At 43.9% G+C, this 18,987-nt stretch overlaps 1 protein-coding gene across 2 annotated transcripts in view; it reads right to left on the reverse strand.

Moving 5' to 3' along the window:
• AR (androgen receptor) overlaps nt 1-18,987 on the reverse strand; it is a 242,148-nt gene that overhangs the window by 7,570 nt on the left and 215,591 nt on the right. For both annotated transcript variants that reach the window (XM_081847008.1, XM_081847009.1), the window contains exons 5-7: nt 5,835-5,979; nt 1,695-1,825; nt 500-657 (exon numbers count right to left, since the gene is read on the reverse strand). In XM_081847008.1, coding sequence (XP_081703134.1) covers nt 500-657; nt 1,695-1,825; nt 5,835-5,979 — 434 coding nt within the window. The remainder of the gene's footprint in view (nt 1-499; nt 658-1,694; nt 1,826-5,834; nt 5,980-18,987) is intronic.

The following is an 18,987-nucleotide window of genomic DNA, read 5'->3' on the forward strand; positions in this document are numbered from 1 at the left end:
CAGATGTTTTCTAAAAGTTGTGTAATTCTTTATCTCCCTCACATCTGATGGGAGGGTGTTCCACAAGGAGGGCGCCACTGCCAAGAAGAACCTCTGCCTGGTTCCTTGTAATTTTACATTTTGCAGTGAGGGAACTGCTAGAAGACCCTCGGAGCTGGACCTCAGTGTCTGGACTGAATGATAGAGGTGGAGACGATCCTTCAGGTATACTGGGCTGAGGCCGTTTAGGGCTTTAAAGTCAGCCTCCCACAAACATCTTTCTCTTTGATGGCACAGTTCTCTCTTGGAGGAAATGACTGTGAGGTCACAGTGACTTTCTGCAGATTTGCTTCCAGTGCTTGTTTTTACAGGTTTGTTGGTGTTTTGTTTTCCTCTCCCTGCACTCCCCCACCCCACAAGTTCAACAGCAGATTCTGTGGAGTTTTGATCAAAAGATTAACAAAAGATCTTGCCATGTGTGTGGCTAACCCTCTTTCTCTTCCCTTCTCCTCTTACTTACAGGCTGCACAGAGTCAAGGAGCTTGGTGAGCTGGTAGAAACGCCGGGAGCAGGAGGTAGGGTTCTTTCTCTTGCAAGCAATGATGCGATCAAGTTCCTTGATGTAGTTCATCCGAAGTTCATCAAAGAACTTCTGGTTCTTCAGCCCGTCCACTGGAACTGGTGCATGTAGAAAGAGAGGAAAAATTGTCAATGTACAGTATGGTTGTGCCTTGTGTGCATGTTACTTTCCAAGACGGCGCTTATTTGCAAAACTGTGCCCACTTGAACCACCTGCTTGGAACCACCCCGTGAGAGTATCTTTACCTTTTGGGAGTTGTGTGCCAAGTGCGCCTGGCCCCTCTCCCAGCAAGGCAGAGAGCTTTTAAGTTCTCCACCTTGCTTACCAGGCTCTGGGAGGCTCTGATGTAATCTTGCAGGTAAGCCTGAGTTCCGGCAAGATCTTGTGAGAGCATCCCAGAGCTCAGTAAGTAAGTATTGAGAGCTTAAAATCACTTTCCATGTTGGGAGAACCAGGTGCAAAAGGAGCTTTTAAGCTCTCAAAGCTCTCTACCTTGTATGCATTTAATTTGCGGGATTTCAACCATCTGGCTTTCAAAACCACACATGCTTGAAATTGCATAAGTTAATCACATGCAAGATGGGATGGAATTTTGGTGCATAATGATGCTGGTGGTAATAATAGTGGTTGCAGTAGTAAGAGAAAGGATTTTGTCAGACAGAGTGGTTGTCAGAATAAAATGATGAAGGAGGTTTAATCACACCACCTTAAATTATTGAGAATCAGTGTGGTGTGGTGGTTGGAGTGTTGGACTAGGACTAGGAAGAGACCAGGGTTCAAATCCCTACTTAGTAGTGAAGTTTACTAGGTGACCTTGGGCTGGTCACTGCCTCTCAGTTTAACCTACCCCACAGGATTGTTGTGGGGATTAAATGAGGTGGACAGTCATGTGCACCACCATGAACTCTCTGGAGAAGAAGGTGGGAAATAAATGCAATAAATAAGTAACAATTAATAAAATAATAGTTGATTAAAATACTCTGTGTGTGCTGTATAGCAGTCTTCTGCTATGTATCTCTGGCCATCTATCAGGGATAGGGCTAGATGACCCTTGCAACTCTACAATTCTTTTATTCTTTTTTGAAAGAAAGGGAGAAGGAAATAAAAAGGCCCCCATGAAAAAAATGTGTCTTACTAATACTGAAGAGGAGCAGAGCTTTCATGCAGAGGAATTCTTGGGGAGTGATTTGAAGCCATCCAAACTCTTGGGAGAGATGCCGCATCCTGACGCACTGACTGTACATTCTGGATTTGTGCATCCGGTACCTGGGAGGAGGAGGAGGAGATAATTAGCAAATGCCAGCAGGAAACTGAAAAGAGAATCAGTGATCAATTAGGCAAACGGATCTTTCTTGCTTGTTGGAAGATTCAGGAAGGATAAAAAGAAAGGACTTCTTCACACAGCACAGAGTTAAACTGTATAACTTGCTCCCTCATGAGGCAGTGATGGCCACCAACTTGTATGGCTTTAAAAGAGGATTACAGAAATTCATAAAGGCTGTGCTCTGCCTCCACAGTCAGAGGCTGGACTTCTTGAATCCTAGATGCTGGGAACCACAGAAGGGGAGACAGCTCCTGTGCTCAAATCCTGCTTGGTAGTTTCCTACAATGGGCATATAGTGTCAACTGTAAGAATAGGATGCTAGATTAGACGAGCCACTGGCCTGATCTAGCAGGCTCTTCTTATGTTCTTAAAATAAAGATTGCACCCCCAGCCTCCACCACACTGGCTGGAAATCTATCTCTGCTGCAGTCTTAAGAGCAACCTGTCCTGGAATCAAGGAACGAGAACATTGCTAAACAGGAGGATAGAGGGAAGTTATTCTAAGGAGCTCATGACCTTCTTGATGCCTTGGGGAAAACATCACTCCCAAGAATTTGCAATCATTAAAGAATGCAATGCAATTATTTGGTGTGCAAGCCATCAGAACAGGGCACATTTCTTGATTACTTCCATCAGCACAAACTTTTGATCCTTCTCAATGACCCAAGAAGACCTGCAAAGCCCTGTCTGGGTCTGCCTTCTGGTTGTTGCTGCAAACACTAGCTGATATCAAGGAAGGGAATGGGCAAGGGTTGGTTAATGCTGTTCTGCTACCATTCTGCATCAATAAATTAATATTTAAACTGCAGATCCCACTGTGGTGCTGCTGGCAGCAAGGGGCTTTCCTTGTTCAATTTAATCCCTGCTGGGTTTAATTGCTAAATGAGCTGTATGTGTATTTTCTGCATAATTTGAGTAGGAAGTCAAAGGATGGAGGGCCCAAAAGTTATTGATACACACTTATAGTCAGACACAAGGATTTGAGATCAGCAGTTCCTAAACATCTTGGGGTGGGGCACTGCCTGGTTCTGTGAATGCACCTCCGGAGCCCCCTACCATATCTTACTTTACCCTACCCAATGAAAAGCATTTACTCAGAACAGTGGTTTGCACAACCCTCAAAAGTAGATAATAACACAAAGATACAAAACAGTGACATGAATAGCACATTTATTCAAAAAATAAATATATGTAAAAATGAATATGTACTCTGATCTAATCATATAGTACCGTATTTTTCGCCCTATAGGACGCACTTTTTCCCCTCCAAAAATGAAGGGGAAATGTGTGTGCGTCCTATGGGGCGAATGCAGGCTTTTGCTGAAGACTGGAGAGCGAGAGGGGTCGTTGCGCACCAACCCCTCTCGCTCTCCAGGCTTCAGGAAGCTATCCCCCTAGCCCGGCAAGCTCCGGGAGCGATGGCGAGGTTGCACGCAGCTTCTCCATCGCTCTCCATTGCTCTCGGGCTTCCCCCGCCCCCAGCTCCGGGAGCGATGGCGAGGTTGTGCAACCTCGCCTTCCCTCCCGGACCCCCAGCCCCAAGGCTAAAAACGAAGCCAGGAGAGCGAGCGGGATCCATCCCGCTCGCTGTCATGGCTTCTTTGCTTTTTGGGGCTGGGGGGGATAATTTTTTCCCCTTTATTCCCCCCCCCCCCAAAATAAGTGCGTCCTATGGGCTGGTGCGTCCTATAGGGTGAAAAATATGGTATATATATATTGCTTGTTTCCTATACTCTGTGCATTAGTACAGAGACAACTAAAATCATGAGTCATTTCCTCCAGCTGCTTCCTTCTTGTAGTTTCTTGCTTTTAACAGGAACGCTTGTGCTGATGGAATGATCAGAAGAGTGGGGTCTCCAATTCCTCCCACACTGTTTCAATTATTTATTATTTATTATCATAAAATATATATAACTGTGGTTTACAACAATCTAAAAGCATAAAACCATACAGTAAAATAATAAAAAGTTAAAAGTAAATTAAAACCAAAAAGAAATTAAAACAAGCATAAATAATCCATTGTGTGAGATGTGCTCTTAATTGCCTGTTTAGGCCTGGCAGAATAGAAAAATGTTCAGCAGGCATTTAAAAGTTGAAATCATAAGGCCTCTGTTTAATCTCTAACAGCAGAGTATACCACAATACTGGGCTGATGACACTAAAGGCTCAGTTTCTTGTCATTGCCAAATGAGCCTTGCCAACTTGGGAAATGATCAATGGCGCTCCTGCAATGATCTCTGTGATTGAGTTGTGATATTATAACAGTTCAGGTGGTCCCTGAGGTTCCCTAAATTGTTCAGGGGGGTGTTAAATCAATACAAGGATCTTGAACCTGGCTTGGTAGAAGACGGGCAGCCAGTGGAGCTGTTTTAAAAATGGTGTCACTTGCTCTCAGCCTGAAGCTTCTGTCAGCAATCTGGCTGCAGCATTCTGCCCCAGCTAGAGCTTCCGAACCAGACCCATGGGCAGTCCCACTTGGAGCACATTGCAATAGTCCAGCCTCGAGGTTACAAATGCATGGACTTCAGCTGTACTGTGTAAACCAGAGAAAACTGGCAAAAGGCCCTCCTAGTCACAAAGAACACCTGGACCTCTAGTGACAGAGATGTATGCAGCTGTACCCCCAAACTACACACTTGCTCCTTCAGATAGAGGGCAACCCCATGCTGAGAAGTCTACTGGGCTGGGGTATTGTTTTAGGGTTTTTTGTTGGGAAGGGGTTTGTTTTTATTTTATCTTTATTTCAGATGTTATTATTTATGTGGGAATTGTTTCAATTTGTATTCTTTTTGATGCTTTTTATTGTTTAAGACTACTTTCGCTATGTTTGTAATTATGTGGGGGGTTTTTTCATGTTGTAAGCTGCGTTTCAGCGCGGTTTTAACTGTGCGAAGGTAGCATAAATAAAGTTATGTACACAGGTATGTATCACTAATCCAAAAAGAGAATCTTGTGCTTCACAGAAGGTAGCAGAAGCAGACTTCTGGGAAAAGTACTCACCACTCTCAGTGTTTGGTTGCAGGGAGAAGTCAAGATTTATGGTCTCCTAAATCAATTGCTTGGACATTATTCACACAGGATTGGTGCACAGTCCGTACACAGTCAGCTATGCTGTTTATAAGGTGTAACCCACTTTTATGAGTGGCTTTGCACAAGCCTCGTTCTATCTCTCAAAGGGCTCCATGTACTGTCCTAGGACTGCTCATGAGATGACAGATGAAGGGACACGGTCTGCTGGAAGATTCCACAAGGGAATATTCCAAGCATGCAGATCCCAAAGATGGAACCGGGGGTGGGGGTGGGGCTGCAATGGTAGAGGCAAGTGAGCATGAGAGACGGAGTCACAAAAATCATAGAACTGGAAGGGACCTCAAGGTTCTAGTCCAATTACACACAGGAATCACAACTAAAGCATCCCTGACAGATGGCAGCCTAACCCCTACTTAAAAACCTCCAATGAAGGAATTAATGTCATGTTGCTCAGAAACATCCCTGGAGACCCAGAACAAGGCCTGCTCCCTGTACCCCGCCACCAAATAAGTGTAATAAAAATGCTATTTTTAGTTTGGTTCATTAACGCATCCTGATGGGTTTGGTCAACTTTTATTAATTTATCGTTTTCTTTATTAAATTTCCATTCTACCCTACACCATAGATCTTAAGGCAGTTCACAACATAAAACCATCAGGTCTTTGCTGGTTTTGTAATGGGATCTCAGGTGGCCTCACCTCAAAGAGGATATTGTAGAGCTGAAAAAGGTTCAGAAGAGGGCAACCAAAATGATGAAGTGGATGAAGTGGCTCCCTTGTGAGGAAAGGTCGCAGTGTTTGGGACTTTTTAGTTTAGGGAAAAGGCAAGCAAGAGGTAGCATGATAGAAGTTTATAAAATGATGCATGACATGGAGGAAGTGGGGTAGGGAAAAGTTTTCCTAGCTCCCTCATAGCACTTACTCATTGAAGACCAAGTCTGGGGCGAAGTAGAGCATCCGAGAGTTCACGTTGGTGAATGATCTCCATCCCATTGCAAAAATCATCAGGCCCATCCAGGAGTACTGAATGATTGCCATTTGGTCATCCACATGCAAGTTGCGGAACCCTGTGGAAGAAAAGAGGCACACCTGAGAAATGCTGTCAGGCTGGATGCAAAGCTTGCTACTATTCTTTCCTAAGAAAGCACTGTCGGCATCTCCAGATGAGAATAACTTGTCAATGCTGCTAATAATTTAAACTCCAGCAGTCCATTTGTAAGATTATATTTCGATACATACAGATGTACACATGCATACTGTCATGAAGTAGTGATCCTGTGAGCAAGTAGCGTTTGGTGGGGCCTCTCAGGCAGGTGGTAACAATTAGTCCCAAAAGTGGGAGCATATGATGGGGTTGGCTGGTTGCCAGCATTCCCCAGCCCCTACAAATATTCGAGTTCACCTGCTGGGGGAGGGAGAGATCATGCCATGTTTTAGACTTGCTGTTTGATTTCCTGTATCTGGTGCCAGAGAAGAAGCCAATAAAGCCTGGTAACCAGTTCGGTGCCTTCGTGTGATTCGTTAGTAACTTGGGGGGAGGACTCAGGAAAACAACCCCCTCCTTGACATGGTGTCATAGTGGAGGACTCCAACAGGAGTTTTGGAGCTTCAGCACCTTGAGTGTGAATGGCAAGTGTCTGTTTAGATGGCGGAAAGTGTTCATCAGTTGCAGGGAAAATGGCAGAAGAGTGTGCTTGTCTGTTTGGTGAGAAGTGGGAAGGAAGCCAGCTAGATAATGGACGCGATGGGTGGAGACGTAAAGAAGGAATATGGTCGGGTGTCGAGACCTACAGTGGTTTGGAGCATAGCTGTCAACGTTTCCCTTTTTTAAGGGGGAAATTCCCTTATTCTGAATAGAATTCCTCGCAAGAAAAGGGAAAAGTTGACAGCTATGGTTTGGAGCAAGAGAAACTACTCTCCAGAAAGATCTTTCGGGGGGTGGGGTGGTAATTGTGTTTATTGGGACAAGTGTATGTTTCCTCCATATACTGAAGAACAGGATTTAGTTGCATATTTTGCATTCTTTGAAGCTACATGTGAAGACTTTGTTCCTGTGAGCCACTGGATGAGAATTCTGTGCTCCTTGTTAACTGGTAAATTGGCAGATGTAATGGGAAAGCTGTCACCATTCAGTTTTAATGACTATGATAATTTTAAAACTTTAGCTTTGCAACAATTTGCTGTGTCAGCGGAGACCTACCATCAAGCTTTTTAAAAGTAGATAAGGGTGGGGCGCAAATTTATATTCTTGTTGCTGTGAATACACTGACTCGGACATGGCGCATTGGCTCGGGGCTGCTGGAGTAAGTACTTTTAATTATTTGTTGTTGGTTTTTAAATGATATTTTATTAAATTTTAACAATAAAAAGTTATAAAACAAGCAGTAGAGAAAACACAAGAAAAGATACAAAAATACAAAAATACAAAAAATACAAACAATTAACATAAAAACAAAAGAAAACAGAAAAACAAAAATCCCTCTTTTTTATATTCTCCTCTTTAGTTAACTTATTTTCCTGACTTCCTCACGCCTCCCTTTTTTGTATTCCACTTAAAATTTAATTCAGCAAATTCATTAACTTCAAGCTTTCAACTACCATCAGTCCATTCTTACATAGTCTTTTACCTTATTACTAGAACCCCTTCATTTCATTTCAATGTCATCAACATTCAAAAATTTTACAATGTTTCTGTAAGTAGATTTTAAATTTCCTCCAATCTTCTTCCACCAACTCTTCTCCCTGGTCTCGGATTCTGCCAGTCATTTCCGCCATTTCCATATAGTCCATTACTTGCATCTGCCATTCTTCCAGGGTGGGTAGATCTTGTGTCTTCCAATGCTTTGCGATGAGTATTCTTGCTGCTGCTGTAGCGTACATAAAGAAAGTTCTATCCTTCTTTGGCACCAGTTGGCCGACTATGCCCAGGAGAAAGGCCTCTGGTTTCTTCAGGAAAGTATACTTAAATACCTTTTTCATTTCATTATAGATCATCTCCCAGAAAGCCTTAATCCTTGGGCACGTCCACCAAAGGTGAAAGAATGTACCTTCAGTCTCTTTACATTTCCAACCTTTATTATTGGGCAAATGATATATTTTTGCGAGCTTGACTGGTGTCATGTACCACCTGTACATCATTTTCATAATATTCTCTCTTAAGGCATTACATGCCGTAAATTTAACCCCAGTGGTCCACAACTGCTCCCAGTCAGCAAACATGATGTTATGTCCTATATCTTGTGCCCATTTTATCATAGCAGATTTTACCGTTTCTTCCTCAGTATTCCATTTCAACAGCAAATTGTACATTCTTGATAGTGTCTTAGCATTGGGTTCTAACAGTTCAGTTTCTAGTTTTGATTTTTCTACCTGAAAACCAATCTTTTTATCCAAATTGTAGGCCTCTCTTATTTGAAAATAATGTAACCAGTCTCGCACCTTATCTTTAAGCTTCTCATAACTCTGCAATTTCAATTTGTCACCCTCCTGTTCCAAAATTTCCCAGTATTTTGGCCATTTGGCCTCCATATTAAGTTTTTTCAAAGCTTTCGCTTCCATAGGTGAAAGCCACCTTGGGGTTTTACTCTCCAAAAAGTCTTTATATTTTATCCAGCCAATAAACAATGCTTTTCTGACAATATGATTTTTAAAAGCCCTATGCACTTTAACCTTGCCATACCACAAATATGCATGCCACCCAAAAGCATTATCATAAACTTCTAAGTCCAAGATGTCTGTGTTCTCAAGAAGCAGCCATTCTTTCAACCAGCAGAATGCTGCTGATTCATAGTATAGTTTAAAGTCTGGCAGGGCAAACCCCCCTCTTTCTTTAACATCAGTAAGTATCTTGAATTTTATTCTGGGCTTCTTGCCCTGCCAGACAAATCTAGAGATATCTCTTTGCCACCTCTTAAAACAATCCATCTTGTCTATAATTTGCAATGATTGGAATAAAAACAGCATTCTTGGCAGTACGTTCATCTTTATAACAGCAATTCGACCAAGCAAGGAAAGCTTCAGGCTTGAGCATATTTCAAGATCTTTTTTCACTTCTGACCAGCATTTCTCATAGTTGTCTTTAAACAAATTCACATTCTTAGCAGTCATATTCACCCCCAGGTATTTTACTTTCTTTACTAATGTTAAACCTGTCTCCTTCTGAAACCACTCTCTCTCAGTCGGCGTCAAATTTTTCTCCAAAACCTTGGTTTTTAACTTATTCAATTTAAAACCTGCCACTTGACCAAATTCCTGGATTAGTTCTAGAGCCCTCTTAATGCTAGGTACTGGCTCCTGTAATGTCAATACTAGGTCATCTGCAAAAGCTTTAAGTCTATATTGTTTAACTCCGACCTGGATACCTTGAATCAAGTGGTCCCTTCTAATCATATCTAGCAAAACCTCCAGGACCGAAATAAAGAGCAATGGGGAAATTGGGCAGCCTTGTCGTGTCCCTTTCTCAATTTTAAATTCTTCTGTCACCACATTATTTACTATCAATTTAGCCTTTTGTTCAGAATAAATCGCACCTATACCGTTTTCAAAGTTGTGTCCAACCCCCATCCCCTGAAGATTTTCTTCATAAAACTCCAAGAAATATTGTCAAAGGCTTTCTCCGCATCTACAAATATCAAAACTGCTTTTGTATTAATATTCTCTTGTAACTTTTCCAAAATATTAATTACATTCCTCATATTATCAGATAGATGTCTACCAGGGAGAAAGCCAGCTTGGTCTTTATGTATCACCTCTGCTAGTACTTTTTTCAATCTTTTAGCTAGAATGTCAGCAAAAATTTTGTAATCCACGTTTAGCAGGGATATGGGGCGGTAGTTCTTAAGTTGTGTCTTTTCAGATTCAGTTTTCGGTATAAGTGTGATATAAGCTTCTTTCCACGACTCTGACGCTCTTTTCCCCTCCATAATTTCATTGCAAACCTCCTTTAGCGGTTGAATTAAATAGTCTTTCAAAGTTCTATAGTATTTGGAGGTTAGCCCGTCGGGCCCTGGGGATTTGCCCAATTGCATGTTCTGAATGGCACCTTCCACCTCTTGTTCGGATATTTTATAGTTCAGTATTTTTAATTATTTGAAATAACTAGTACTTTTAGAACAATTTTATTGTGTACTGCCTGAAAATCTTCAAGTACTTGTGCAGGACCGGAACCCTAAAACTGCCAAAGATGCTGTGGTACTGGTGAAAAATATGAAACTGAATTGCCGGCAAAGTTCTGAAAAGTCAACTTATGAAGGGGTGAAGTGGAAAAACAGTGACTTTCATAATAACAGGAAAACCCCTAGGCGGGAAAATTTCAGAGTCTCGTCTCAGAGTGGCCTGTGTTTCTTTTGCAAACAGCCAGGGCATCTTAAGAAAGACTGTAGCTTGCTACAAGACAGAGAATGGTGGACAGGTTGCGTCTCGAGAACAGCACAAGTGCATGTGGTGCAGTCTGAGGAAGCTCTGTGGGAGGAGGGAGAGAGACCAAGTGAACAATCTATAGTGGCACCTCCCACTCACCAGAATAAGGATTTGTTTTTAATTATGTAGCATGAGGCTTTATATGCAGTGTTTAAATTTTTTGGTAAATGAATTCCATTAATCCATTCAATGTCATGCTCTTCCAGAGTTTTCTGTAAGATTATTTGGGGCAATTTTTCTAACAAGAAGATATGATCACAGATGCTTGTTTTTGCAGTTCTAAAAAGAATAATTTTGTGTCTGCAGAGATAACATGCCTTTACTTCACAGGAAAAATGTTATAAAATAAACATATAGAGTTAAGGGAAAAACCTTAATCCCATTGTTCCTTTGCAAATTTATATACACAGAATCAACCTCTTACCTCTTAAATGCTAAGTTCCAAGAGGTTCAATGAATACATTGTTTGGAGTGGAATAGATCTGCACAAGTAGCTAGGTGTGAAGCAGTGAAAATGAAAGTGCAACCTTGTGAGCAGAATACTCCACAAGTCTTGGGATCTTTATGTAATAATTGTGCAAGTCAGTTGCATGTCTGTGCAACTCAGACTTGAGGCAAGTGCTGACGGCACTTCAGGGTTGGCAACCTCTTCCCAATCCCACTGAGTTCCAACAACTGCACTAACACTTAACTGTGCAGAATAGGCACCTGAATGTAGAAGCAAATCCAAAGGGGTGGTGGTGGTGGTGATGGATATAGTAACTGGGCTGTAAGTCCTTGGCAAGACTTTGAAGTGCTTGCCAGACAAGTAATAAGAGTTCACTGGTTTCAGCCCTTCTTCCCAGGGCTTGCTTGACATTGTCCAAACAATAAAGTCTCTACTTGGAACTTCAGTCCTGCAGCAGGAATCCCTGAAATTCCCTGCTCCAATCCTTGGTTCCCCTTTTCCAGCTTTTCACCAGCCTGTTTTTCTTCAGGCTGTTCTTTCTGCAAGCCTGTTCCAGCCTAGGCCTACCAACTGTATCTCTCTCCACCCTCTAGAAAAAGGAACGGCTAAGGCAGCTGGGCATGTTTAGCCTGGAGAAGAGGAGGTTAAGGGGTGATATGATAGCCATGTTCAAATATATAAAAGGATGTCACATAGAGGAGGGAGAAAGGTTGTTTTCTGCTGCTCCAGAGAAGCGGACACGGAGCAATGGATCCAAACTACAAGAAAGAAGATGCCACCTAAACATTAGGAAGAACTTCCTGACAGTAAGAGCTGTTCGACAGTGGAATTTGCTGCCAAGGAGTGTGGTGGAGTCTCTTTCTTTGGAGGTCTTTAAGCAGAGGCTTGACAACCATATGTCAGGAGTGCTCTGATGGTGTTTCCTGCTTGGCAGGGGGTTGGACTCGATGGCCCTTGTGGTCTCTTCCAACTCTATGATTCTATGATTCTCCAAAGCCAGGGCTGCTGAAAGACATAGCCCCTCTGAGATTCCATTACATTTGTGTGTATAGCCTGAGATTTATCACAATATTCTCTCCCTGGAGGAGAAAACCTCTAATGCGTGCTAAAACTCAGTCTAAGTTTTTTTTTAAAAAATTGTTTAACCACATCAGTTAACAAACATGGATAGATATGCTATCATGTTATTGTTTTAGTTAAATAAATTGTTTAAATTGTTATTAAGGAAATTCTTATTTTTCTCCTTCCAATAAAGTACAGCAGAAAAGTTGTCCAAATATAAACAGTTAACTTATTAAACCTCACAATAATTTCATAATTAGTGGTCTATGTATTTCTAATAGTATAACCAAATCAATAATTTTTGATATAACTGTAGAAACTACTCTGAAAATGTATAATTCCAAAAATAAAACCTTCATCTGGTTGTAAATATTAAGATTATACCAGCAAGAATGAGTCTTTCTGTAAAAAAGTGATTTAAATCATGTCTTGTTGACGAGTGATTTAAATTGTGATTTAAATCGATTTGATTTAAATCAAATCCACCCTGCCGGGTGAGGGAGAGAACATGCCGTGTTTTAGACTAGCTGTTTGATGTCCTGTAGCTGGTGCCAGAGAAGAAGCCAATAAAGCCTGGTAATCCGTTCGGTGTCTGCGTGTGATTGATGAGTAGCTTGGAGGGAGGACTTGGGAAAGTGACCCCCTCCTTGACACATACATACATACATATAGGGTTGGCTCATGACATTTTGGCACCCGAGACAAACCACAATATGGTGCCCCTCCCTGCCAGGGAAAACGGGATCAGTGAAGATCTACATTGGGAACAAAGTGGGGAGAAATCAAATCAACCATACCCAATGGTTGAAGTAGGAATCAAAGGCCACTGTGTGAATATGAGCCAACTCTTAGGGGCTGAGGTACCTTCAGTTCTCCCAATAAAATATTTGAGGGGGCCGGGCCCTCCAAAGTTAATGGGCAATGCCATTCAAATGGTGTGCATGCATTGCCTCTTGTGACTGATTATGTTCAAGTTGGCACTCCTGGTCGTATGTGTGGGGAAGGGGCCTGCTCTGAATCATGCCAGGCAGGTGCAGAGCACAAAAGACCCTAGAGGGCAGTCCCCACCATTTCTTCCCTAGGGTGGGAGGAGACTAGCAGTGCCTCCTATTCACCAAAAGGCAGCTCTAGAGGCGGCTGCTGTCAAGGAGGAGGCAGATCTTGCTTCCAAGGAACATGCCACAGTCGTTGCTGCTACCTCAGCAGCAGGCAATGCATTCCTTAGAGGCAGCACCTGTTGCTGCTGTAGATCCTGCTGTCTGAGATGGTTCCCTCATGTGTGGGCCAGTCCTATATGCATGTATACATAGATTCATATAGGTAATCTGGTAGGAGAGAAAGAATTCAGAGGAAGCATAGCAGGCTAAGCAGCTTGAAGCACATAGTTCTGTTAGTTGTGTCTACTATTATTAGTATTACACATGTTAATTTTCTATTTATATTGCAGAATCCAGCAAGGCGCACAATACACATAATAGACTATTTTGAGCAGATTTCTTCAGACTTCAACATATGCGTGAATCTTATTCAACGCATTGAGTAGGCCATCTTATGTCAAGAATCTTTCAGTATGTCCTGGCTAAGCAAGCTGCAAACTTTGCTTTGCTTTGCTCAAGTGGAAAGGTGGCTGAGGATTATGCCATTTGATGTTTACCTAGACTGAAATAAGTCACAGGCACATCCAAAGCCCAAAAGCCTACACACACACACACACACACACACACACACACACCATAATTTCACTAGCTATTGCCTTAGTAGTTGCAGCTCTCCTCATTCTAGATTTAAACTTCTTCAGTCAACTCTTTAGCCAATTGTCTTTATATGCACGTTGAAGTATTTTATTTCATAACTTAAGCTGCTCAATTTAAGCACCTGCAGTTGAGATTCCTGCATTGCACAGGGTTGGATTAAATGACCCTCGGGGTCCCTCCCAACTCTACAATTCTAAGCTTCAATGTACATTTGGAACAGTGGTTCCCAAAGTGGGTGGTAGCGCCCCCAGAGGAGTGGAATTAGTGTCCCCACTAAGAAGTAAGGGGGCAGTAGCAGAGGTCTGGAGGTAAACCCCTTTGAGCATGCTGATCTTGTACAATGGTACTTTGGGTTAAGAACTTAATTTGTTCTGGAAGTCCATTCTTAACCTGAAACTGTTCTTAACCTGAGGTACCACTTTAGCTAATGGGGCCTGCCGCCACACCGCCGCTGCACGATTTCTGTTCTCATCCTGAAGCAAAGTTCTTAACTATTTCTGTGTTAGCAGAGTCTGTAACCTGAAGTATCTGTAACCTGAAGTGTATGTAACCAGAGGTACCACTGTATTTATGACTGAGCAGGCTACAGGCAAGAGCGAAACATTTTTAAAGCTTTGCTGATTTTATCACTTTCAGAGCTATCTTCTTTGGTTGTGTTTGTTTGCATTTATAATTCTGAGGTGTCACAACATAGTCAATTATTGGTAATAATTTATTTCCTTATAAATGAGTTACTGTACATCTGTGGTAGGTGAAGGATGTGACATGTCTGGAAAGTAGTTATATATAAATATTTTATGCAACAAATCTCCTTCATCCTTATGTGTAAAAATATTTTTCATGCAATATTCTTCGCTGCATTTATTTTACTACAAGATTAGATCAGAACATGTATTTATTTTTGCTTATGTTTACTTTTTAAATAAATGTGAATTAAGTGTTTTGAATTTTATTGTGTTATAATCTTCCTTAGTGGGTCATGCAAACTGTTCTTCTAAATAATATTTTTAATGGGATAGATTAGGGAATGCTGGGCATAAGTTTATGGACCCAAGAGGGTGGCAGAAAAGATGGGGAACCACACTGGTTTAAAGTCTTAAGCAATAATGTTTTGAAGATGCGCACATGTACGCACATTTCTGTACACAAGTGTTCCACAGACAACAAAGAAACATTTTTTCTAGGGGCCACAAAGAATGTGAAACAAACAGTATCATTCAGCTGAGGTGCCCTGTAATAAACTTTAAATAGCCTTGCCATTTAAAAGGCCATGCATGTCAAGCTGCATGTGATAACGCATAATATACTTTTTAACATCTGACAGGCCAATACCTTCCTTCTTTGCCATTTCCTATAGTGCACAGTGTGTTCCCACAACCCAGCAGCCATAAATCCCAGCGGACAAAATATCTTGTCTTCTGACTGCCTTGATTTTGATAGCCTAATCTTCGTCATATAGAATTTCAAGGGTTTCTTTCAAGCAATTGCTGGGCAGCAACCAGGAACATTCTTTCCTGGGATCTTCTGTAGCAATGATGTCCACATCTGAGGCAAAGCATTCTGGCAATGAATAACACTCTACATGCTGGATCATCTTGATGTTTCCCATCAGGCTGTCTGCAAACTAACTCCTCGAATGATAAAACCACTTGTTGCAATTGGTTTGATTTTTTGCATTTATACAGCACTTTGCCCCCCAAGCAGCTCAAGGTGGTATACATAGTTCTCCTCCTTCCCATTTTTTCCTCATAACAACTTGGGAGGTAGGTTGGGCTGAGAGGAAGTGACTGGCATCCAATGCCACATCCAAGGCGCTTCATGGCTAAGTAGGGATTTGAACCCTGGTTTATCTCATGTCCTAGACACTCTAACCAGTCCACCACACAGACTCATAACTCAATACTTACCATTTATATAATGGGTAGTCAAACTAAGGCCCGTGGGCCGGATCCGGCCCAATCGCTTTCTAAATCTGGCCCACGGGCGGTCCAGGAATCAGCGTGTTTTTACATGAGTAGAATGTGTCCTTTTCTTTAAAATGCATCTCCGGGGTTTTCGTGGGGCCTGCCTGGTGCTTTTATATGAATAGAATGTGCACTTTTATTTAAAATGCAGCTCTGCGTTATTTGTGGGGCATAGGAATTCGTTCATTATTTTTTTCCAAAATATAGTCTGGCCCCCACAAGGTCTGAGGCACAGTGGACCGGCCCCCTGCTGAAAAAGTTTGCTGACCCCTGATTTATATAGTGGTTTAGAGCAGTGTTTCCCAACCTTTTTTGGGCAAAGGCACACTTGTTTCATGAAAAAAAATCTCAAGGCACACCACCATTAGAAAATGTTTAAAAAATTAACTCTGTGCCTATATTGACTATATATAAAGTAACTCTCTTTAATAGGAATCAAATAAACACAAAGAAAGTATTTTATAATTACTTTATTATGAAATAGTAAGTACCGTATTTTTTGTCCCATAGGACGCTCCGTCCCATAGGACGCACCTACTTTTTTGAGGGGGGAAATAAAGGAATTTTTTTTCCCTTTATTTCCCCCCCAAAAAACCAGGTCGGGGAACAGTGGGATGGCGGTGCTGCGCCTCCCCGCTGTCCCCCGAGCTTGTGGGGCTGGCCCATGTCTGCCTGGCGCGAGGGGCGCTCTGCTTCAGGGCGCCCCGCGCGTCCGGCGGCAGGCTACAGTCCGCAGCATGGGGAACCCTCTGTTTCAGGGCGCCCCATGCGCCCCCCGGGTGCGCAAGGCTTGCCAACACGAGCGCGGAGCACGGGGCGTCCTCCGAAGGGCGCCCCGTGCTCCGCGCTGCCAGCTGCCGCCCGCAAGCCTTGCGCTCCTGGGGGGAGATCCCCCGGGTGCGCAAGGCTGGCCAACACCAGCGCGGAGCACGGGGCGTCCTCCGAAGGGTGCCCCGTGCTCCGCGCTGCCAGCTGCCGCCCGCAAGCCTTGCGCTCCCGGGGGGAGATCCCCCGGGTGCGCAAGGCTGGCCAACACCAGCGCGGAGCACGGGGCGTCCTCTGGAGGGCGCCCCGTGCTCCGCGCTGCAGGCTGCTGCCCGCAAGCCTTGCGCTCCCGGGGGGAGATCCCCGGGTGCGCAAGGCTGGCCGACACCAGCGCGGAGCACGGGGCGTCCTCCGGAGGGCGCCCCGTGCTCCGCGCTGCAGGCTGCTGCCCGCAAGCCTTGCGCTCCCGGGGGGAGATCCCTCCCACATCCCATCGCCCCGTGCTCCGCGCTGGTGTCCGCAAGCCTTGCGCACCCGGGGGATCTCCCCCCGGGTGCGCAAGGCTTGCGGACACCAGCGCGGAGCACGGGGCGTCCTCTGGAGGGCGCCCCGTGCTCCGCGCTGCAGGCTGCTGCCCGCAAGCCTTGCGCTCCCGGGGGGAGATCCCCCGGGTGCGCAAGGCTTGCGGACACCAGCGCGGAGCACGGGGCGATGGGATGTGGGAGGGAGCTCGCTCCCCGCCCCGCGTGTGCTCGCCGCCGCCGCCCCGCCTCTCGCCGCCCGACTCGCCCGCCTCCCTCCCACGGCACACCAGCCGACGTCCCGCGGCACACTAGTGTGCCGCGGAACACCGGTTGGGAAACACTGGTTTAGAGCATTCAAGGTGCTTAATCTGAGCTATCATAATGCCATCCTTACAACATCTCTGTGAGGTAGGCAAGCATTAACATCTCTATAACACAGAGGTGTGTGTGTGTGTGTGTGTGTGTGTGTATCTGAGGTTAAGAGAGGGAGAGAGAAGCCTGCCTGAAAGAGTCAAGAGAAGAAGTGAGATTTGCACAGGAGACTTCCAGATTACTCCCTTGGTCTCTATATCAGCTCCATATATCAAACAGCATGTTAATTTGCACATAATGCTCCAAACCCATCTGATCATGAGCAGTAGTAAACTCCAAAGATTACTGAATTCAGGAACACCCAGAATAAAGGAAGGAATTTGCATTCCTGGCTTGGCTGGAATTGATTGCCCTTATCTGAAGGGCTGCCCTATGGAAGATGGAGCAAGCTTGTTTTTTTCTTGCTGTGGAGGGTAGGACCCAAACTAACAGATTCAAGTTACGAGAAAGAAGATTCTGACTAAACATCAGGAAGAACTTTCTGACACTAAGAGCTGATCAACAGTGGAACAGACTCCCTTGCAAAATGGTGGATTCTCGCTTCAATGGAGGTTTCTGAGCAGAGATTGTGTAGCCCCCTGTCTTATACAGTGGTACCTCGCAAGACGAATGCCTCGTAAGACCAAAAACTCGCAAGACGAAAGAGTTTTTCGTTTTTTGAGTTGCTTTGCAAGACGGATTTCCCTATGGGCTTGCTTCGCAAGATGGAAACGTCTTGCAAGTTTGTTTTCTTTGTCTTGCAAGTTTGTTTCCTTTTTCTTGAAACCGTGCATTCAGGGGGTGCAGTTGCGACTTGACTTCGAGGAGCAACTCATAGCACGTGGTGTGGTAGCCTTTTTTGAGGTTTTTGAAGACTTTGGTGATTTTTGAAGCTTTTCCAAAATCCGTGCTTCGCAAGACGAAAAAAATCGCAAGACGAAAAAACTCGCAGAACGAATTAATTTCGTCTTGCGAGGTACCACTGTATTCTTTAGCTGTAATTCCTGTAATGCAGGGGGTTGGACTAGATGACCCTTGGGAGACCCTTCCAACTCTATAATTCTATGATTCCATTCAACATTTCCCCCTGCAGCTTCTCCCATCGACCTTTTCGGCCCTGAGGTTGAAGATGCTACAGATACAATCCCCAGCAAGCTAACACCAACCCCCAGCACAACTTGTTTCCTAGTAAACTGGCAAACCTAAGTAGTATTTCATGCGGGTGGCACTGTGGGCTAAACCACAGAGCCTAGGGCTTGCTAATCAGAAGGTCGGCAGTTTGAGTCCCTGTGACAGCGTGAGCTCCCGTTGCTCCTGCCAACCTAGCAGTTTGAAAGCACGTCAAAGTGCAAGTAGATAAATAGGTATCGCTCCGGCAGAAAGGGTAACGGCATTTCCGTGCACTGCTCTGGTTCGCCAGAAGCGGCTTAATCATGCTGGTCACATGACCCAGAAGCTGTATGCCGGCTCCCTTGGCCAATAAAGCGAGATGAGAACTGCAACCCCAGAGTCATCAGCGACTGGACTTAACGGTCAGGGGTCCCTTTACGTTTAAGTAGTATTTTACCCTACTGTTGGGAAATGCTGTTAATAGATACTGTTACCAGAATCCGGGGTGGGGGGATGTATCTTTAAAAATTCATATAAAATAAATATTGTGGTAGATTTTCATCAATTAAACATTGTCTTACTCAGGGAAGGGAGGGCTACCAGAGGAGGGGCTTGATCTATAGGTAAGGTCAGCCATAATCCCTGAAGAGTAGGACCACACACCCAACGACTATACTAC

This window comes from Podarcis erhardii (genome assembly GCF_964252035.2).
Source record: "Podarcis erhardii genome assembly, chromosome: Z".
In the NCBI taxonomy this organism is placed as follows: domain Eukaryota; kingdom Metazoa; phylum Chordata; class Lepidosauria; order Squamata; family Lacertidae; genus Podarcis; species Podarcis erhardii.